Here is a 21,382-nt window from a genome sequence, read left to right as displayed (position 1 = left end):
GGCCAGCCCACGGGGAGGAGCTGAGCCTTGGCAGCCTGCAGGAGATGCTCCCTTGCTTTCCAGGGACTTGGCATTCGGAAATCCAGGAGAGCAGTTACCTGTCTGACAAGTAGGCTTCTCCTGCCAACTTCAGATTCTTTCTCTGTGACCAGGTTGACCTCTGATGCCCGAAAACATTACATGCTCTCTGCAGGGGGGAGGCAGGCACGTTTGCACCATTTTTGTGGTTTTTTTTTTTTAAATTAAGTTTTAACAGGTTGCTTTTCTGGGTTACCTAAATAATGGCCAGGACTGGCAGCAGGAGAGAGGACAGACAAGTCTGACAACAGAGGAAATGCCACTGGATTTAACCCCACAGTAGCTTTGTCTTCCCATCCTCCACCAAAAGCACACCTGTGGGGGCATGCACAGGGTTAGCTGGACACAGCAGGGAGCTGAGGGAATACTCTTAATTCCAGCTGAAGGTGCAGTGACTAATTCCATAAAGATGAAGAAAAGACACCAGTGCATTTGCTCGGTTTAGACTCCTCCTGCTGTGGGCTGGCCATCGTGTCTACCTTCCTTCACTCTCTCTGGGGATGCTGAAACCATTTGTGCTGACAGAGAGGCCTTGGTGGGTGTTGTGCTCTGTCTCTGGTCTGCCCAGTGTGTTACTGGAGAAACTGGTACCGGGCCTTTCTCCCTGCAGTGAACAGCCAAGCCTTTTAATAAAATGAATAAACCCAGACGTGTCTGATGCTTTTGTCACTGTTTTGGAGTAAAGCCCGGGGACAGAGCTGGGAAGTCTGGGTGGTGCTTGTGCTCTCCCTGTGTTTGTGCCTGACCAGACTGGGAGGAGATGAAATAAGGGAAGGAGCCAGCAGGGATATGCACTGTGTGGTGTGATTGTTGTGGGCACAGCCTGAACAAGCACAGACTGCACAAACTCTGCTCAGTCCTGCAGTAGCAGTGCAGCTGCTCTAGCACACACAGATGCTCACAGAGGTGTTTATTTTGCACAGCTTCCCTTGTGCAGAGGTGTTTCATCGGCGAGCATGCGGGTGAGGAGCGCCTGGCTCTGGTGGTGTGCCGAGTAAGGCAGGATTAATCACACAGAATCACAGACTGCTTTGGGTTGGAAGGGACCTTAAAGACCATTTAATTCCACTCCTCTGCCATGGGCAGGGACACCTTCCATAGACCAGGGACGCCTTCTATTGACCAGGGACACCTTCCACCAGACCAGGTCGCTCCAACCTGGCTTCGACCCCTTCCCAGGGATGGCGCAGCCACCGCTTCGCTAAGCACAACCCTGTGCCAGCGCAAACCTCACAGAGGAGGAATCCCCTGCACACATCCCGCCTGCGGCAGCGTGAACCCATTCCCTCGTGCTGTTATATTTGCAATAAAGCCGCTCCCCGGTGTGACCGGGCGGGTCGGGACGGGTGGCCCCGGGCTGGGTCGGTTCCCTCCGTGTGCCCGCTATACCGCCGGTTCCCTCCGCACTCCCCCTTTTCCCGGTATTCCCAGCATTCCCGGTATTCCCAGCATTCCCGGTATTCCCAGCATTCCCAGCATTCCCCGTCTCCCCCCGGCCCCGGCGGAAGCGGAAGCGGCGCCGCCGTTTCCGTGTCCGGTGCCCTTGGAGCGGACATGGCGCTGGCGCTGCTGCGGCCCCGCGGGGCCGCCACGGGTGAGTCACCTGCGGGGCGGGCGAGCGGCGCTCCCGGAGCCCCTCGGGGGTGTGCGGGACACCACAGAGGGTGCGGGACACCCCCGGACGGTGCGGGATCCCCCCGGTGACCGCCTCGCCCGCCCCCGTTGTCCCCGCAGCTCTGGCCCTGCTCCGCCGCCCCGCCGTGCTCGCCGCCGCCCATCGCAGCGCCCCGGCCCGGGACAGCCACAGCCACGGCCCGGCCCCGCAGGGACACGGTACGTGCCTGGCTCTGCGTGTCTGGGGGGGTCGGGGCGGGCTGAGATGCGGTTTCGTTCCCCTGAGCCCCCTGGCAGCGCTGGGCTGGGCAGTGCGGGCTGGGGGCGGTGGTGATCCCCCCCGGCACAGCCCCGGCGCTGCGGGCGGGCAGGACCCCGCGGGACCCGCTGGCCCGCTCTGGCCGCGGGGATGTTCCAAACCATGAGGTGTAAAAGCCAAGGGAAGGAGAAAGGGGGGAGACAGTCGTTATTTACAGTGTTTGCCTCCCGGAGCCGCACCTGCTGAAGCTCTTTCTGGGAAGCGGCCGAAGCCCTTCCCGGGAAGCGTCCGGACATCGCTCGCTGATGGGAAGTAGAGAATAAACCTGCTTTTTTTTTTTTTCCTCTTTCCTTGTGCGCCCGCTTTTGGTTTTTCCATAGTGAAGGGCCTTGTCTCGACCTATGGGCTCTTTTCCACCTTATTCTCTCTCCCCTGTCCGGCTGGGAGTGCCTCGGTGGGCACTTGTGCAGCCAAGGGTAACCCACCACAGTGTGTTTGTGGATGTGAGTGTGTGGGGTTTTCCCCGGGTCAGGGGAGCCCCCTTGTTCAGGTGGTACCTCCCCTATCCCTGGAAGTGCTCAAGGCCAGGCTGGATGGAGCTCTGAGCATCCTGGTCCAGTGGAAGGTGTCCCTGCCCAGGGCAAGTGTGTTCAGGACTAAATGACCTTTAAGGTCCATTCCATCCTCAGCATTCTATGATTCTATTAAAAAGGGTTAAAAGGAACCAGGTCTTGGTCTGGGTCTGCCAAGGGACCAGGAGAGGTGCAGGGATAAAGGACAGAGGTGATGGAGGTGGTTGTGGCACAGTGTCAAGGGCACAGGAACGGGATGAGCTTAAGGTCCCTTCCAGCCCAAACCAGTCTGTGATTCCGTAAATTTTTTGGCCAGGTAAAGGATTTTAAGTGGCAGCTGTGAGTAACTAAGGGCAGAAGGGATACTGTGCTATTGCGGTGGCTCTGGTTGTCTGTAATGTGTTACCATCAACTTCAGCAGCACTATTTGCACTTAACAGCATTTTGATTTGCACTTAGTCTGGGTCTGATTTAAAACAAGGTCTGTGTGATGTCACACTGGTGGGATTTGAAACTGGTGTTTGGGATGTCAGTGTCCAGTGTGGGAGTGCTGGGAGTCCTTAAATAGGAGATATCGACTTGTTGCTGAATAGTAAATCTCTGCTCATTAACAAAGGTGTGGGAAAAAAAGGTTGAAATGTTTTTAGGAATCAGAAGGTTAAACTTAGTATGATTCACTAGCAGTGTTGTGACTGCAGGTTAAGGGTGTTTGTAGCCATTTCAGTGCACCTTCAAGTGGAAAACACGGATAAATGCTTCATTAACTAAGAAAAGAAATTGGCTTAAACATGGCTAAGCCTTTTCATTCCTTTACTATTCTGGGTTTCATATTAACCACAGACTTCCTGCGTGTTTGTGAAGGGCTCTGGGCCATGGAGTTCTACAGGGACAGCTTTATTTTTTATTATTATTTATTATTCCACAGACTTATTAGTCCACAAATCCCTCTTGTGTTTTGCTTCAGGTCCTTTGCTTTCCTTATCTTGTCACTTTCTAAGTTTCTTTTCTCCTCGCAAAAATAAACATTTGTATTTTGGTTTAGGTGGATGGATGTTATCTGTGTGTTAGGTAAGCACTTTGGGGTATTGTGTTATAAAGGTAATTTTGTAGAGTCGTTTCTTGATGTTTTTAGCCTGGGCTGATGCTGACATCCAAGTATTGCTTATGGTGTTAAGGTTTTGGGTTGCTCCACAACCTTCTAGGTGTTTTTTGGCTTTTTTCCTCCTGAACTGTATTTGCATGATTCCAAAAAGTTGGTTACAGAGCTCCCTAACTGATATTTCTGTTTCTAGAGTCACCTGTTAACGTGGTTCAGATTGTGCCCAGCTGAGTATCAGTGGAGGACTGAAATCCTTGAGGTCATAGGTGGTGGTCCCTGAGTTTAATCCTGTTCTTTACAGCTAAAAATAGCAATGTTGGTTCCTGGGCAGACCTGCACAGAGTCACCATGATGTGCCATTCGCTGGATCTCGTAGCTGGGTCTGTCTGGGTCCCAAAGCCATTTCTCAGAAAGTGGGAGAAGTAAATGGCAGGAAAATCACCAGACAAAGATGCTTTGCCTTTAAAGACACTCCTTTCCAGTGACACTGAAAACAGATCTCTGTTCTACAGCAGGAATTCCAAGGCATGTCATTTTGCCTGGAGGAAGGCTCAGTGACCAGCTCACAGCAGACACGTGTGGTGCTGCTCAGGGGGAGGTCTCTGCTTCTCAGGTCCCAGCACTTGGAAGAGGGGCTTTGCCCTGAGAACTGTTTCTCCTTGCAGGAGGTTCCAAGGCTGCGTCCTTGCACTGGACAGGGGAGAGAGCTGTCAGTGTGTTCCTGCTGGGGCTCCTCCCTGCAGCCTACCTGTGCCCAGGACCCGCCGTGGACTATTCCCTGGCTGCTGCCCTCACCCTCCACGGCCACTGGTAAGCACAGAGTCCCTCAGGATTGAAGTCAGGGTGGCTCCAAGCCTTCTGGCTGAAATCTGTCCATGGCAGCAACTCTGCTGGCTTTTCTCCTGATGTAGGGCAAAACACCTGGAAAGAGGCAACGTCCTTGGTCTCCGAGTTGTGGTGACCTTTCACAGGAGTGGTTGTACCTTGGCCTTCCTTTGCCACACAGTTCTCTCAGAAGACAGAATATATATTACTATTGAGGAATCCATAAAAATCCTCCAGTGTTCTGCACAGTCTGACCTCAGGAGCACTTCCTTGCCACTGGATGTGTAGGATCTTGGGTGTTTTTATCTTGTAGAAGAATCAGTGTTGTACAAATGGAGGGAACAGAAAGAGGGCACACCTATATAAACCAAGTTCTTCCTTTAAAGCTCTGTGCTGTGGGCTGGCTTTGTAATCTCAGTGGGGATGAGGTTCTGTGAAGAGCTCACAACAAAGACTCCACTAGAGCAGTGGAGACCTGGATTGTTATTTCCTTGATTCCTGGGGAATGGATGCTTGCTCCTTTTGTTCTGCTGTGGTCCTTAATCAGTTGGGACAAGGAGTGGATCCAGCTGCATGGTTGGCCAGACTGGCAGCCTTCACCTTCTTGAGGTGAGACTGGTTTGGAGTTCCCTGCCACAAGGATAAAGCAGATTTTTGTGGTACTTCGTGGTACCAGGTTTTCTTAAATCTCAGTTTTTCCCCTCAAAATTTGTGCCAGGGATTCTTGCACTTTCCTCACTCGGACTGAGAGCTTCTCCCCAGAGCTTAACAGCATCCTGTGTCTTCTCTTGCTGCATAGTTTAAATCCAGACAAGAGGTCATTTTCAGTCTAACAGATACAGGAAAAAAACCCCAAAGTGTGGTAATTTCATTGGTTGCCACCCTTCTAATCCCAATACACATCCAGAAGCTTTCTGTGCCTTTGTGGCAAAGGCTGGTCCCCGATCCACACCGTGCTCTTGAAGCCTGAAGGATATTTCCTTTGTTTTTCCTCTTCTTCAGTCCTTGGAAGTCAGAGAAGCTGCTCTCTCTTGGAAGCAGATTCTAAGGATTCTGTTGTCTGAGGAGCTGTGCTCAGCACCTTGTTTCCTCAGTACCATTAACAAAACCTGGAGCCAATGTGTGTGTTTTCTAACAGAACATGTGCAATTTTGGTTTTAAAACAGACGCCTCCTTTTTTTCTTGATGTGAGCGGGTAAAAAATAAATGTTTGAGGCATCTTGGAATGCTGGCATAAACTGGGTGGATTTGGTGGATTTCAGTGGATGGTCTTGCCTGATTCCAGCTTTTTTCTCTTGTCCTGTAGGGGTCTTGGCCAGGTAATCACTGATTATGTCCACGGAGACACAGCCATTAAAGTGGCCAACACGGGGCTGTACGTGCTGTCGGCCGCCACCTTCGCCGGCCTCTGCTACTTTAACTACCACGACGTGGGGATCTGCAAGGCTGTGGCCATGCTCTGGAGCCTCTGAGGTGCCACCAGAGCCCCTGACACACACGATTGTTGTTCTCTGCTGCCTCTGCTTCATCGTATTTTTACCACCATTTAACGCGAAACGAGTGCAAAGCCAAGGGTCCGTAGTGGGAACGTCCTGCAGGGAGCTCAGAGCCCTCTAGAATTAAACACCCAACAGCAGCGAAGATGTTGGAGAAGAAACAGTAGATTTAAGCTGGATAATGTCCATCAGAGCCAGGTGCTTTAAGCTGTGCTGTAAATTGGGATGAATTAATTACACCAGCGAGGTGGTTTAAGCTGCGCTGTAAATTGGGATGAATTAATTACATTGGTGACAGACTTGCAACTGTCCTTGTAATGAGAGCTCTAGTGGGTGTTTTTTAACTGTTGTTTGGTTTCCTGTTTTGTAAAACTTGTGGAAAATTGAACTGCTTCTTCTGACATCACAACAACTGGCCCGTATGCAAGGCAGACCCTGTAACTCTTTGGACCCTGAGAGTTGGTGTAGAAAAGGGAATACTTTTTTCTTAATCCATGCAATAAAGAATTTACAGAAATCTTGTGTGTGCTTCTGAACCATTTGTTACTAATTCATACTGTTCCTCTGCCTTGCTTCATTTGGCTGTTATAAAACAAAACCTTTAATTCTTAGAAGTGACTTAGACTTAATACAAGAGTAATTAATGTCCCTTAGAAAACAGAACAATTGGCCTAGAAGAAAAATACTTTTGCCTGTTGATTTTAGGAGCATCTGACCTTCTGGGTTTCCCCGGAATGTGAATGTTTCTCTGTAGCATTTCTGGGGGTTTGTTTTCTAAATGCACTGGTCTGTATTGTCCTGGGTGACTGAAAAGGCAACAAACACAGCCTTCCTGTCATAGCTCGTCGTGAGGGTGATGCAACACTCTTCTGTGTGTCTTCAGGGCTTAGAGCATTTCAGGGGGGAACTGAGATTCTGAACTTTATCTTTTTGGACCTTCACTGTAGCAGGCAGTGAACAGCTATTTCCACATTCTGCTGGGACATTTGTGGTGCTATTAACGGTAAGAGGAAGAGAATTCTGTGCTGCCATCAGGCTGATTACGCAATAATGCCCAAGTTCTGTTTAAATTCTACAAGACTTTTTGATTTGATTGGTTTTTTTTTAATCTGGACTGTTACTTTTAGTTAGTTAGTTAGTTGCTTACTTGTGCAATCATAGGCAAAAGCAGGTAACTGGCCAAGTTTTTTCAGTCTTGTGGTGAGAAGGAGCCGGGTGCTTTGCCTGCTGTGGTCTGGTTTAAACACCAACATAACAATCATTATTTTGTCACAACTGAGGAAGGTACAGATCTGAGTCACGGGAAAGTCCCAGGGAACAGTCGGAGTTTATATCGTAGAAAGTGTTTGATATTTCCCATTCTGAGCCCAAACCCAGGGTGCATCTGCACGTGCTGGTGGTTTAAGATAATTGTATGAGAAATTATTTATCTAAGAGCTCTGGGAATGTTTTAGTCCAGATCTCCCATGTCAGGGGTGGCAGCTCTGAGAGCAGAGTGAAAAGGGAATGAACACACCTTCCTCCCTGAGTCCCCTGTGTTCCTCAGGCCTCTGGAAACTCAAACCCTTGGAACTACTGTTAACTTTTGCTCTTAATTCTTGTGGTACCTGGAGAAGAATGTCCCTGTGTAGCTGAGATGGATGAAGACACTCAGGAAATAATTTTGATGCGAAACAAAGGCACTCTCCAAGTGTTTTCTGACCAGGTGCTGCTATGAAATCTGTTATTTTAAGTGTTTTTCCTTCCCTCCCCCAAACAGGTCCCCTGCATCTCTGAGGTACCTCATTCAATTAGCTCAACAGGCATTAAAGATTTTAGGGATCAAATTCTACATGTACATTCACATTGTTGTTTCCTCATTGTGTAATTTTCTTCTACCTGACTAGAAAACACTCTTCTGCTTCTTTTTTTGTCAAAAACTTGCATTTATTATTTTAAATGTTTATTTCTTTTATAAGTACTGACTTATGGTAGTTAAAACAGAAAACTGGCTTGTTTTGGATAAAGAAAGACTGAAGTTTCTTTTATAAAAAGCCAAAATATATTTTAAAACTGTTGGAAGTCTGTCATCATAGGTTGTGACTTTAATTTTGACCGAATTCAGACAAACTTATCTTCATGGTTTCATCCACTCCATCTTTTCCTGACAATTTCTTTAGGATTAATTTTCTTAAGTAGCCTTCTTCCTTAAAGGCCAAGAACATTCCTTCTTCCAGTGAGTATTCGAACTTAAATGCTCTGGAGCAACTCGACGTAAACGTCTTTTTGAAAAAGATGATGTTGCTTTCACCAGGAATGTCTTTGGGAACTTCTCCTTCCTGAGGAAGAAAAAGGGAAGGTGTTAGTGCCAGCACAGGAGCCGAGCAGTTGTGTTGCAGCTCTGCCAGGTCCGGGTTGTTCAGTTTGCCCCTGACAGGCAGAGCAGGCGTGGGAGGCAGAGGCTCACCTTGAATCGAACGATCATTTCCCCACGTTCCTTCTCACAGCACATGTAATAACTTTTGTCTTCTATCTGCACACTGAAGGCAACAGGCAGCCCTGCTGCAGGGGTGGTGGTTTTGTAGCAGTGGATGGTGAAGTGCATCCCTTGGCCTGAGTAAAAATGGTTTATTATTAATAGTCTGCTCAGGAGAGAGCTGCAACCACCTCATTATATCTTACATTCCACTGGCAACTGCTGGCTGCCTTCCCTGGATAATCTTCCTGATACAAGAGCCAGGACTTGGGACTCATAAATAAATATGTGCAACAAATACAGTTCTGAATAAATTGCTGAAACACCCCCAAAAAATCAAAGCCAAAACTGTAAGTATATTGTTAACTACTACTGTTACAAGAAAGTAAGAACTTTTAGTGCTAATACACTGTTTAAATTTTAAAATTACTTTTGGTAACCCGACATAAAAAATAATAATTCTGTGATCAGAGCTAACCAAAACTCTTAACAGTCCTTTTTCTGCTTGTGACACACTGCAGGCTCGGCCTAATCCAGAAACCTCATCCTTCCCCAATGCACAAGACACAAAATTTCAGCTCTCTTGGCTCATCTTCATTCATACAAACGAAGTTTAAATCCTTACTCTCAGCCTCATCTTTTAGAGTCAGTGATGGAAAGAACAAAACCCCCTGCAGAGTAAAGGAGCAGTGCAGTGGGCACAGGTACCAGATTGCATCTCCTGGTCTGTCACATCCTCAAAGGCTGCCAGGTTGAGATCTGGGCGAACCACCAGCAACTGGCTGTTCACGTTCCGAAGGACTCTGTGCAGAGCCTTTTCCTTGCAAAAGGCATCACATTCCAGCTCTGGGGAGATAACAAGGAAGATTTTTTAATATTTCAGCTCTGACAGCCCCCTGTGAGTTTGTTCTTGTTGTTAAGGACATCACGTGTGATGAGTTCTTAGAATGACAACCGCAAACAAAAGAAGGCCGTGTCATTCTTTCCACCTCTGGCTTGTGGCAACCCAGGATTTCCCAGAATACAGCAATATTTATATCTGAGCAAGAGAAGCTGCTGTGCCTATTGGTGAGAATTCAGATGCAACAGTTCTGTCTTTTGCCCAGCAATTAGAATGGCACGAAAAGGTGCTGTCAGGGAGGGCACTGCCCTGTACCCGAGGAGGAATTCAAGCAACACGAGCTCCAAGAAGGAGCAGGGCAGCTGTAGCTCTCTTTTTCTTGCAGTAGCCAAGTTTGAAACTTGTCCTCTAAGGCACACACAGAGCATCTGTGGGTTAGTAGAACACCAGCAAGTTAGTTCATGTAAAATTGGTGGTGAAGTGACAAATGATGAGCTCTCAGCTTACCATCGTCGTCTTGGTCCCCAGTGAGCGACGAGAAAAGAAGAAAAAGGAAAGGAAAAACAAGATTAATCTCTGCCCCCACAAAAGAAACCACTTTCCACCCAGGCAAGGCTTGAGAGCCAGGCAGCCACCTACGTGTTCCCAGTTGCACTCCCCAGGCTGAGCTGGTGTCACCACAGAGAGTGTTTTTATTTGTGAGCCAGACAAATTCATGGCGATGATGAAAACATCAGTCATTTGAGAACTGCAGTTACCACCAAACCAGAGGTATGCAAAATGGTTTAGGGTTATCTAAGGGTGAACAGGTCTGTTTAAGCCTGTAACTGAGGAATAATTGCACGAGGATTTTTGTTTTAATCAGAACCTTCATTCTGAGTGAGCAAAAGGACAAGAATCTAATTGCTTCTAAAGAAGAAACTGTTTTCTAACTGACTTTATAAGATTGGAATTTATTCCCTTACTCCAAGCCCACCCCACAGTATTCCAACTTTCTGAGTGTCCTTTACAACACTTAAAACTGAAGCTTATGGCAAAATTAGTTGAAATCAGACCAACAAATTACTTGCATTAAATCAGTATTCAAGCAGGAAAGGTTATTCAATGCTTCCCAGATAATAATTACCAATAAAATAGAGGCAGAGGTTTTTTCCAAGTTTTACTGCACACACCAGGATCTCGTCAGCACTCATCTTCACCCTGCCAGAGGTGCAGGGAGAGGGTTCAGAGTTAAGCACAATGCTTCTTTATAAACCTAAATCCACACAGACTTCCCCTATGAAAGACTGAACTGCCAAAATACCCAAAACTTAGTTCCCCCTGTGACTGCCCCTACAAAGGGCTGTGTCTTTGGCACCTGGAGTTGGAATTGTGGAGGTTCTTCAGGAAGTTTGGATGGAATTTATTTTGCAATAACATTGATTTGCTTATGGTGTTTTATCTCAACTTGAATTCTGATCTTGATTTCACAGCTATTCTCTTTCAAGAGTGACACAGAGAAGAGGGAAGAAGAAAGGATATATTTCCCTTAGGAATAACAACAATCATTTTATTACAGAAAAAACCCAAACAAAATCCAACAAACTCTGAACTAATCATTGAAGACCAGTCAACTTCTGCACCTTGGAGGTTCCAGCCCTTCTTAAACACTTCAGGGGTAATTAGAACTGATCCAGGGCTGCACTCTGCCTCTAATGCCAACATACAACCAGGGATTCTGGAAGAATAATTGGTGTTAACGAAGTGACTCAGTCTGACCATTCAGGAGATTCCCTGGCAGCCACATTCCCCGAGGCCAGAGAAGTTCACTGCTGGGACCATCCCCGGCTGTTCTCTCCTTCTTCAAGCCCTTTGTCAACCAAAGGTGTGGCAATTCACAGCCTGTTGTCCTGGGCTCCCACCCAGAGCTCAACCTCCACTTCAACCTGCACCTCAACCTGCTGCTTGCAAACCTCCCTGCACCAGGGTTTTAGCTTTGTTCATATCCCTTGCACTAAATAAATGCATTAAAACCAGGAGAACAGTAGGAAGATCCGGCTCTTGCACTGGTGTTTCATTGTGCAATCAGAATATCCGGCGTCCTTCCAAAGCTTTTTCATCACTCCAGAAAGATTTTCTATACAAAGAAGCTGAGCAATATCAACTTGCACACACCCATCAGCCACAGGGACTGGGGAATTTCCTTGTCCCTTCAGTAAAGCACTTTTAAGTACGTATTTGAGAGTGATTTTTTTCTTATCCTGCTTCTTATAAAAAACCCTAACGGTCTTTAGTTTGTGCAGAAGAGACACCCAGGTTCGCTGCATCTTTTGTTTGCAAACATGCACTCGAGCCTTAGAAACACCCCAACACCAAACCCTGCAAGCCTCATCCACAGCAAATTAACCAACAAGCCAAGGACTGCTCTGTTATTCTGGAGCGGAGGGGAAGGGGTAGGCAGGACTTACTGATTTGAGGCCCTTTGGTTTAATGGGTAAAACACGTAAAGTGACTGCGCTTCTTCCCTTGATCACTGAATCGGAATCACAGAATCATTAAGGCTGGAAAAGACCTCCAGCATCATCAAGTCCAACCGTGACGCAGTAAAAAGAGCAGGCTTGAAAGGCTGAAAGTTCTTAGGTGACTGTTCGAGGTGGCGTGGAATGACTCACCCTGTGGAAAAGCGGGATTGCGGGGCGGGAGGAGCTCAGCGTGGGTGGCAGCAGAGCCCGCGGTGGTTCTTGCAGCCTCCTCGGCGAGCTGCAGGCGAATGAAGGGAGCCGGACAGACGGGCGGGGAGCGCCGGGACCCGCTCCCGCTGCCGGGCTCGGGGTCGGGAGCGGGGCTCTCCCGAGACCGGCAGCGGGGGATGCCCGAGCCGCGGGGAAGCGGTGGCCGAGCGGCGGGGCCGGGCGGGGAGAACCTTAAAGCGGCTCTGCGGCAGAGGAGGTCTGGGCGCGTTCCCAGGGTATCTGCCGACGTCTGCGTTTGTGGCGCGGCATTTCCCCTCGCCGGAGACGCGGCACATATGCAAATGTGGGCGCTGGGGAAGGCTGGATGCGCTCCCGTGATGTCAGCCAGCCGGTCCGGGAGGTTTGGAAAACAGGTACCGCCCGTCCCCATCCCCGCTTCCCCTTCCCCGGCTTCCCCTTCCCCGCACGCTGCCCGGAAACGCCGCGCCCGCCCTGGCGGGAAACCGGTTTGGGACTGGGAACATTGCATTGTAAGGATGATTATTAGCCAGGCAGGAGGGCGTTCGGCTGTGCAGCTCGATGGGTAAATGGGAGAGGCTGAACTTGTAGGGATGAAAAAAAAACACACAAACCCCCCAAAGGCAGCAAGTGATGGAGGGAAACGAGAGATTATCCCAGAAGAGACGCCTAAAATCCTCCCTTGGACTTACTTATGTAGCTAAGACCCCAAGACACTCCCTCACCTTCCCACGTGCCTGTTACTGCCCTTGGAGAGGGGAAAAAGAAAGGTAGGAATGCTTTAATATCCATCTGATAAAAATAGGCAGGTAATTCTGAGGTCAAAGGCACGCTTCCAATCTCATCTGAGATGATAACCATAAAGATTAAAATGCTGTTTTACTAATAACTGTGGGTTTGAATGGGTTTACCCTCCAGCACCTCACCGACATGCTGGAATAAAAACCAGCTGCAGAACTGACGTGCTTTCTTTAAACTTGTTCCGAGAAACTGATGGCATTAATTCCAAAGGATTTTTAAAAAGCAACGGAGTAAAACCTCCTGTTTGCCAGAGACAAACAAAGAAAAGTACGTTTTTGGTAACTGCTGTTTCAAATAATAAATATATATCCCTATTTACAGGCACTCACTGAATTCCAGCAGGACATCAAAGTTGTATCATTCCATTTCAAGCTCCTGTTTTGTTACAGTTGTGTTTACCTAAATCTGCATCCCAGGGAGATCCAAATTTAATTTAAACACCCCAATTAGCTGATTTCTATATACAGCAGCTGTAATTCCACTGTACCCCTTGGTGTGTTGTTTGAATGGTTGGTTCTAACAGGAGAAAAAAAAATAAAATATATATCTTTCTAAATTTAACTGACTTCTGTTTCTGGTCACCCATTTCTGTACTTTTTCCCGATAGACATTTCGTAACAAATAGTTCCTTTCTGCAAGTAGGATCAAAATGCCTCTTGGTCTCTTTCAATTAAAATAAACAGTTCAGCCCTTTTAAGTTTCTTCCTCTGAATAATTTTTTTCTGCTTCAAAATAATATTCACGTCTCTTTTATTCACTGCAATTGACTTTTAATATTTTTCAAAAATTTGGGCACCAGAGCTTTATTCAGGGCAGTTCCCCATTTGGGTGATTCTTGTTCCCAGATACTTTTCATTTCACTGCAAAAGAATAAAAAAAAAAATGATGCTGTATCAATAATTTATCATTTAGCCATTTTTTTCTCATTAAGTTTAAATACACGTTCAGATAACTAATGAAACATTAAATAATATTATACTTGGCAAAACCAATGCCAGTCAGCCAGTATTATTTACTTTGTACTAACTGCTGGCACTAATATTTTTGGTCTATTGATATTAGAAACAAAACTATCAGGAAGGAGGATTTGGTCTTTTTTGTCAGCCTTTGAGAGCCTAAAAATCAATAAGGTCATTTAACACACTGAATAAAAGGTGTTCCCTTCTCTTCCTCTGCAAATATTTGCATTTATTAAGGACCAGACTCTAACTCAAACAATGGCTTCTGTGATAAGATTTAAGCTTTCATTTTTCCTGGCATTTAATATCTCCAGTAATAAGGGAACTGGAACTATTTTTAGAGTAATCACTTCGATGATTTTTCTCCAATCTTGAAGGATGTGGAACTCCAGTAAGAGTTAGCTCTCACACCTAAATTAAATTTTTTAATTTATTTTATATTTAGACTGAGGTTTCTCCATAGACTATCACATCCATAACGTACTGAGAGCGGTAAAGAAAATTCAGATGTTTAACTTCTTCTAATTCACATGGTCTGTTAATAAAAATATCTTGGCCAAATTCCAAGCCCAATCTATCATATCTGTTTCATAATGTTTAGATAGTATCGCTAATAACATAAATATCTATAAAATGTTTGAGAATAAGTGAGTTGGGCTGTGTCAGCATATTGAATATTGTTTCTACTTTGGGGAAGTATTTAGTTCTCGTTATTTCAGCAGTTTAATTTCTTGTACCGAGATCCTTATTTCAGAGCCTAATCAGATAACATATGTGAGATTAAGATCCTTTCTTTCTTAAAAAAAGAAATTAGAGATATTAAAAAAAAAACAAACCACAGAAAGACAGCAAAACAACTCAGAGGCAAAATTTACTTCACTCCAACATGACTTCAAATGGTTAAATAATTTCTTTCACTGTAGAGAAACCCTTTGAAGAAGAAAAAAGCTGGTCTCGGCAGTTGTGCATTTTTGGCGGTGCTCATTTTAGTGACTGCTGTCTCAGGTTTTACTGATCGATGGCTTGAGTTTCGAGGCGGATCCAGCGGCGGATGATCCGTCCGGCGTTTCAGGTGCTGCAGGGACTTGGGACCGGGTTAGAGGAGACGAAACACGTTATCTGGGGGGACAGCTCGATGTTTGAGTGACTTCAGGTAGAATAATCTTTAATTCGGCAGGGATGGGGACGGCTGAGGCAGGAGCCGCTCCGGAGCCTGGGCAGGAGCTCTGGGGGTGCTGCCAGCCCTGAGGGGAGCGGGGCATCCCCTGTCCCCATCCCCTGTCCTTGTCCTCATCCCCTGTCCTTGTCCCCATCCCCTGTCCCCATCCCTTGTCCCCATCCCCTGTCCCCCTCCCCTGTCCCTCGACCCCCGTGCCCTCACGGACGGCCCCTCACGGCCATTCCCTGCCCAGGGCCCGCCCAGAGCCGGAGGGGAAGGCGCCGGTCTGAGGGTCCCCGTGGTCCTCCTGGGCAGGAGGGGACCGGGAAAGAGATAAATCCCCTTGGCTATGGATTCCAGGCACCCCAGGCTGTGCCGGGACACCCCCGGACCTGCCCCCGCCGCCTCCAGCCCCTCAGGGCGCCCTGAGGCGCTGCCCCTCGGCGGGGAGGAGAGCTCCTTCGCAGAGGTGAGCGCTGCAGGTTTTACACGATTTTGCATAAATATCCCCCCCAGCCGCACGAGGTGACGGCTTAGCAAACACCCCCCGCTCTTTGGCAGGCAGCGATGGCGAGCAACGCGCAAAAATCTGAGGAGAGTGGGAGTAAACGTCAGAGGATGGAGGTGAGCGGTGCTGAGGCAGGGAGGGAGGGAGCGAGGGAGGACGTGGACCCTCATTCCATGTCCTGCTCTGGATTCCTGGCCCGGAGAGAGGGCACAGAGCTCCGCGTAACTTCATGGAGGTTTGGGGAACCAGGTATGACTTTCTTGTATGAGGAAACCGCAGCTTCCCTTAGCGTTTGAAGACCAGCAGAACTGGGCGTGCACTGAGACACAGTTATGTGGAACGTTTTGAGAGTGAGCTGCTGAAATACGCTGGCTTTTACTGATATATATGTATATCTATAAATACATAGATATACACACATATATATACAGTATGTATATCAGTGTATGTATAAAAAAGTATGTGTATATTTACAGAGATCTCAAGCTGGTACTTCCCACCCATGCTGTGCCCGTTGGCAATGCCCCGAAGCCAACACCGCTTGCATTTTCTCTAAATACAGTTCTCTCGAGATCTTTTTAAACCTCTTTCCCTCAGTTAAACTCCGTGCTACAGCTCGTCTTAAGTCCTAGAAGCTGTATTTTTTTAATGTGCTCTGTTATTAGAATGAAGCGTCAGAAAATCCTCAGCTGTCCTTCCCTGACAAAACAGATCTGGCTCTTTCTGAGGACTCGCAGTCCCTTTACGACACTGAACCACTGGAAAAGGTTTTAAACGGTGACGTATTAAATATACTGAAAGTAAGTATGTAATTACCTAATTTATGTTGAGATCCACTCAGATTTTTTTTTTCTTTTTGCAGATATGAGCAAAGAAATTATGACCTTGTTATCAAAATATGCTAACATTATAAGGCAAGTTAACTTTGTGCTATTTGTACAGCTTCTTTCTAACTTCTCTAGACAAGATGGAACTGAGTATTAATGGACAAGATGTTTTTAAGAAAAGCATAAAAGCAGCTTTAAGTAGTGAGAAGGTTAATGGCATTAGTGGTGATTTTAACAGCAGATTTTTTCACTTAAGTGAGACAGCAGCGATGGAGGCTTCTTGTGTCCAAGAACTGGAAGGAATCTTAAAAGAAGCGAGGGACATAGACGAGGACTTAAAGCAGAAAAGGGAGAGTCTGAAACAGAGATTCACTGTCATGGCAAACACCCTGCAGGGATAAATGGAGTTCATTCAACTGCGGAAGTGCAGAGCCAAACTCAGTCTATTTTGTGTATTCAGACAAACTGTGAGGAGTGTTATTATGTCTGATTCTTAGGTAAATATTTACGGCACTCCAGGAAACCTTCAACAACTTAAGTAGCGACTTATACATAGTTAGTAAAACCAGTTCTTAATATCTGTTTTAAATCCTGTGACTCCAAGGTTTTCAAACACTAAAACATAAGGATTTTACTCGTTAACCCATTGAACATAGTACAGAAATTTCCCTGTGAAACACAGAATTTTGTAAGTGGAAAAGACCCTCAGATTATTTAATTCTAATAATTTTCTGGGTTTGTTTTAGTTTTCGGGGTTTTTTCTTTGGAAAATGTTTTGGTGCTAAAGTCTTTGTAGAATGTACTTGCAATGTTATTTCAGTTTTGTCTCAGAATACAAATAGGTTGAAGAGATCAGCTTAGAAATAGGAGAGTTCTATTAAGAAAAATACTTTGGGAAATGTATAAAGTCTTAATTTGAAAATGCATTTAATACTTGTACAGCTTTTATGGCCATTTTGATATAAACATTAAAGCACACAATCAAAACTTTGTGATGTCAATAAATAACTAGACAATAATAACGTGGTCTAAAATGCTCTTTTATTTTGGATACATGAGTATTGTTTGCTGTATATTCACTTCATTTAAGGATGCTCATGGAGGTTTTTTCGAGCCCTTTTTCTCTCTTGTCACTAAGCTCTGTTAAAAAAGATGAAACACAGGATGTATCAAGGATCATGTACAAATTGTGAGGCTTGTTTAATAAAGAAAAGTCCTGGTGCTAGAATAAGATATATTTACATCGTTACCCCACCAGGACTGTGTATTAATTTTCTCTTAAAATCATTTCAGACTTAACCCATCTTCCTTCCCCCCCTTTTATTAACTAAAAGTCACAAGCAAACGTGCCACCTGTCAAAAGTGACACGATTTAGAACAAATCATGAGAGGAACTGGACCTGGAGGGTGAGATTTAGGTACCTAAAGATCCAAGATATGTCCTTAGCAGGATTTTCAAAGTGCCTAATCGTGGTGTAAGCGTCTTACATGCTTAGGAATTTTGAAAAATCCCGTAAGGTGCCTATCTGCATCTTTAGCATGCAAAGACCTTCAAAAGTCTTGCCAATGGTCTGCTTCATATTTGCCAGTCTCCTATTTTTTTTTTTCTTTTTCCTAGTAATCTTACCTTGTAGTCACTCTTGATAGTGCTGTTTAAACAGAAAAATGTGGGAGGGAAAAGAGAAGAAGATTTAGGAAGTGAAACTTTATAATATATTGTCCTAAGGGCTTCTAAAATCTACGCTCATCTGCAGTGCTGACAAACCCCAGGGTTTTAAATTGACGTCTCTCAAGTGTCTGAATTTAGACATTTACCCACAGTTACTTATCCAAGCCTTTAAAGAAAAACTGCACAAGTTTCATTACTGACAAATATCTGCCTGTCACTTGCATTTTTCTCTGCTTGTGCTTGGGAAAATTATGCAGCCTTTTTAAATAATCTGGATTTAGTCTCTGTGGCAAATATGTCCAAGTATTACTAAGAAACAGAACTTAGATGACGTGATCCAATAGTTCTATGAGTTTCCTCCCTCAGGGGATCAGGTGTTACTGTTGCAGCAATTTGCTCTATTTAAAAAAACTTCATAAAATCCAATAAAAATTAGTAAAGCTCCACTTTTTAGGACACTTAAGAACTGCTTAGTCTGGCATGGAAATGCAGTTAAATCCAAGACATAACTCTCTGGATGATGACTCTTGTTTTTCTACAGTGATTTCCTAAACAATTGGTTGTCATTTAACGTTACAATTTAATAGCATGGAATATAAGAAGTAATAAGGGGAATTTGAAGAGGTATTGAAAGTAAATTCAGGAAGTATGGCCACAGTAACCTAGGTGAGCATATGAACAGTGTGGTTGTGCTTATCAAAAGTTTTTAAATTGCCAACAGCAACAAACCCTCTGATTCTGCTGCATGAATATATGTGAGGGTATATGTGTATAAGTAAACCGAGTAAAATGATTTAAATAGGGAGTTTTAGAACGTTTTGGCTTGAAATGGCAAGTGTAGAAAACTTAAAACATCCATTGAAAATAAACCAGCCTCTCCTCTTCTGAAGTTAATTAGCATGTCAGCAATGGCAATTAATCAATCATACATTAATCCCTTCCTGATTAAAGGGAGCTTTCCTTAATTATTGTGCTCGCCAAAAATAGAGAGTGTTTTTCTGTTGGCTGCCCTTCAGTGTTCCACTCAATATCTGAATATTTGGGAGTACTCATTACACACTCTTTTGCTTCTAAGCCATTAGAAAATAGCTTTTTACTGGTTTCCTCCTTGTCTACAATTCACCTACCCCACTACTGATGCCTCTGCCTCCTCTCACATCTTTTGGTGTTTATTGGGAGAAACAAAGCAAGTTGTCCCTCTCTTTTCTGCTGTGCCACTGAAAGCTCATCCATCCTGTCCCTGGGGAGGGAGCTCCACGTGAAGCCCCACTGGCACCCATCCCACCACTATCCGCTTTCCCGTTTTACTGAAGGAGGTTTGGACAGAAAATTAATTGGCTTTAAAGCTGCAAAATCTGATCAGCGAAGCTCAGCTGGTAACTACGTTTTCTTTAAGCTTCTCCCCTCCTTGTTTAAGCTCCGGTGCCTGTAAATTAACACGAACGTCTAAGATTACAGATCGGTAACCCAATATAAATGGATTTTTGTTTTAAACCTGGAAACAGCCTAGACAAAGTTCCGACCCTCTTGAAGTCAGGGGGATTTTGGCACGGAGTCTTTTGCAGTTCTGAGCTTGCCGTGAATACCTCCACAGGCTGGAAAATGTAAGTGATTAAAAAACTTGGTTCTTCTGATTGCTCTTCTATTTAAAAGCTGAAAATGGGAAATAACAGGTAATGCAGGGAGAGTTCAGATAGTCAGCGACGAGAATTCTTCCCTGAGAAAAGGCTGGTTGTGACTGTTTGCTGAAAATGAAACTGCCTTTTAGCACAGAGTTGGAATGGGGGGGGTCAGAATAGAAAAAGAGCAGGTCATAGATGTGTTTAAGGCTCGTGCCATTCTGTGCAGAACTAATCAGAATGCAGCTTTGCTAATCACAGGATCTGGGTGCTTCCTCTCTGAATTGGCTCGGAAACCCTGATGACTGGGGTGGCACTGGAAGAGAGCAGAGTGGGAGGGGGTTTGGCATCATCGGGGGGGAACAGCCAGAAAAAACAGTCAGTGCAACTCCCAGCCTGGAGAGGGTCTGAAGGAAGCTTCTTAACTACGACTGGGGGAACAATAAATTAAAAAAAAAAAAAATCCTTGATTTTTTTCCACAGCTGACTTGCTGTGGAAAAATAACAGATGGGCATAGCTCGGTGTAAAGCAATTGGCACCATCCTGTATGATATTCTATAAAATAAGAGCAATCAGGAAGTAGGGGCTACTTAAGAAGTCAATGAATACTCTTTTTTTTTTTCTGATAGGTCAGCTTATCCTATAGAGATCTGCTTCCAGCCTTGCTTATTCCACATTAACCTGAATGGTTTAGAAAAAGGTCATTAGAGAATACAGTTAATTTTTCAAACAGCAGCAAACTAGAAGTCATTGAAAATTCACTGTAATCTCAATTAGACAAGGGGTCGAGCTGAAACCTAAATAAAATTTAAAACGGACAAGGGGTGTCATACGTGTTTCTTACAAAACAGAACAACAGCTAGAGCTTGTTTGGTGGTGTTGGGTGGTGAAATACCAGCTGAAATGTGTTTGCTGCAGCACAGCAAGTAAGACAAGGAAACATAGTTGTTGTCCTTCTCTCTGTGGTAGTTTGGTCTTACTTAAAAGAAAGTGGGAACCAAAAGAAATGAAAAGTGAAGGAAAAGTGATCGGTGAGGAAAGGCTGAAGCAGCTGGGTTTGTTTAGGGCAGTTGGGTTTGTTTAGGAAAGCACAGTTCAGGGGAGGGCACGGTCAGAGATGGGGTACAAAAAGCACCTGGGGCTGCCAGGTGTTCCCTGGATCTTGCAGAAAGGACAGGAAGAAATGAGCTTAATTTGCAGCAGAAGATTTAGGATGAGTATTAATCTGTCTGTGCAGTGGGGTCCTTGGAGAGCTGTGCGTGCCGCCCCGCTCCCTCTCAGGGCACAGGGCAGCTTCAAAGAGCTGCTTCGTACCACGAAACAAAGGTTTCATCTCGGCGCATTTGCAGAGCGCTGGCAGCTTCCTCCCGCATCCCGGAGGAAGGCTCTGTCCTAGGTGCGGCTTAGCTCGGAACAGCAGGGCACAGCCTGGTCCTTCCCTGTCGGATTCGACGGGCTAATCTGGCATGGCAGCCAACATTCCTAAAGCCTCCAGATTCACTGAGCTGCAAAATGCTTACTCAGGTCTCGCAGCAAAACAAGACGGGTTTTTTTCTTTAATGCGCGAACAAGAAGACAAGGCGACAGGAGACCTCGAGAGAAGCGCCTTAAATCCCGGCTGCCCGGATCCGTTGCTCCATCTCCCCTTTCTTTCCCGCTCCCCAGGTACCAAAGGCACGTAGCGCTAGAGCGTTTTCCCACCGGCGGCACCGCCCCGCCAGTTCCGAGCTCACCTGGCCCAGGTGCGGCCGCCGTCGGGGGGCCGGGGCGGCATCCAGGACTGGCGGCAGGTCCCGGCCCGGCCGGAGCCGCGGAGCGGAGCGTGGGCAGCTGGATGGATCAAGGAATCCTTGGCAGCCCTGCCGGGACACAGCGCCCCGGCTCTTATTGTGAAAGGATGATGTCAGGCA

The 21,382-nt window shown here is 45.9% G+C and overlaps 3 protein-coding genes across 5 annotated transcripts; 2 read left to right on the top strand and 1 right to left on the bottom strand.

Annotated features, from left to right (window-relative positions):
- The first annotated feature begins 1,617 nt into the window (after positions 1-1,617).
- On the top strand, positions 1,618-6,478 carry SDHD (succinate dehydrogenase complex subunit D). The gene is made up of 4 exons (XM_017809696.1): positions 1,618-1,672; positions 1,813-1,911; positions 4,288-4,432; positions 5,754-6,478. Exons 1-4 carry the CDS (start codon positions 1,633-1,635, stop codon positions 5,917-5,919), a joined length of 450 nt encoding a protein of 149 aa, XP_017665185.1. The 5' UTR covers positions 1,618-1,632; the 3' UTR covers positions 5,920-6,478.
- Positions 6,479-7,866: 1,388 nt separating this feature from the next.
- On the bottom strand, positions 7,867-12,249 carry IL18 (interleukin 18). Of its 2 annotated transcripts, none has more exons than XM_017809692.1 (6): positions 11,687-12,249; positions 10,366-10,439; positions 9,747-9,755; positions 9,107-9,244; positions 8,390-8,535; positions 7,867-8,261 (listed from the first exon to the last, which is right to left on the bottom strand). In XM_017809692.1, the coding sequence occupies exons 2-6, from the start codon at positions 10,430-10,432 to the stop codon at positions 8,028-8,030; spliced, it is 594 nt and encodes a 197-aa protein (XP_017665181.1). In that variant the 5' UTR covers positions 10,433-10,439; positions 11,687-12,249; the 3' UTR covers positions 7,867-8,027. The 2 variants fall into 2 exon arrangements, with proteins under 2 accessions (XP_017665181.1, XP_017665180.1); XM_017809691.1 differs by having other exon boundaries at positions 11,891-12,249.
- A 2,007-nt stretch (positions 12,250-14,256) lies between these two features.
- On the top strand, positions 14,257-17,279 carry TEX12 (testis expressed 12). Of its 2 annotated transcripts, none has more exons than XM_017809695.1 (6): positions 14,257-14,842; positions 15,164-15,317; positions 15,410-15,472; positions 16,022-16,133; positions 16,219-16,270; positions 16,440-17,279. In XM_017809695.1, exons 2-6 carry the CDS (start codon positions 15,198-15,200, stop codon positions 16,582-16,584), a joined length of 492 nt encoding a protein of 163 aa, XP_017665184.1. In that variant the 5' UTR covers positions 14,257-14,842; positions 15,164-15,197; the 3' UTR covers positions 16,585-17,279. The 2 variants fall into 2 exon arrangements, with proteins under 2 accessions (XP_017665184.1, XP_017665183.1); XM_017809694.1 differs by having other exon boundaries at positions 14,264-14,842; positions 15,102-15,317.
- The last annotated feature ends 4,103 nt before the right edge of the window (positions 17,280-21,382 follow it).

This window comes from Lepidothrix coronata, unplaced genomic scaffold (genome assembly GCF_001604755.1).
Source record: "Lepidothrix coronata isolate B3197 unplaced genomic scaffold, Lepidothrix_coronata-1.0 Scaffold27, whole genome shotgun sequence".
NCBI lineage: Eukaryota > Metazoa > Chordata > Aves > Passeriformes > Pipridae > Lepidothrix > Lepidothrix coronata.
This window is presented reverse-complemented; position numbering and strand designations above follow the sequence as displayed.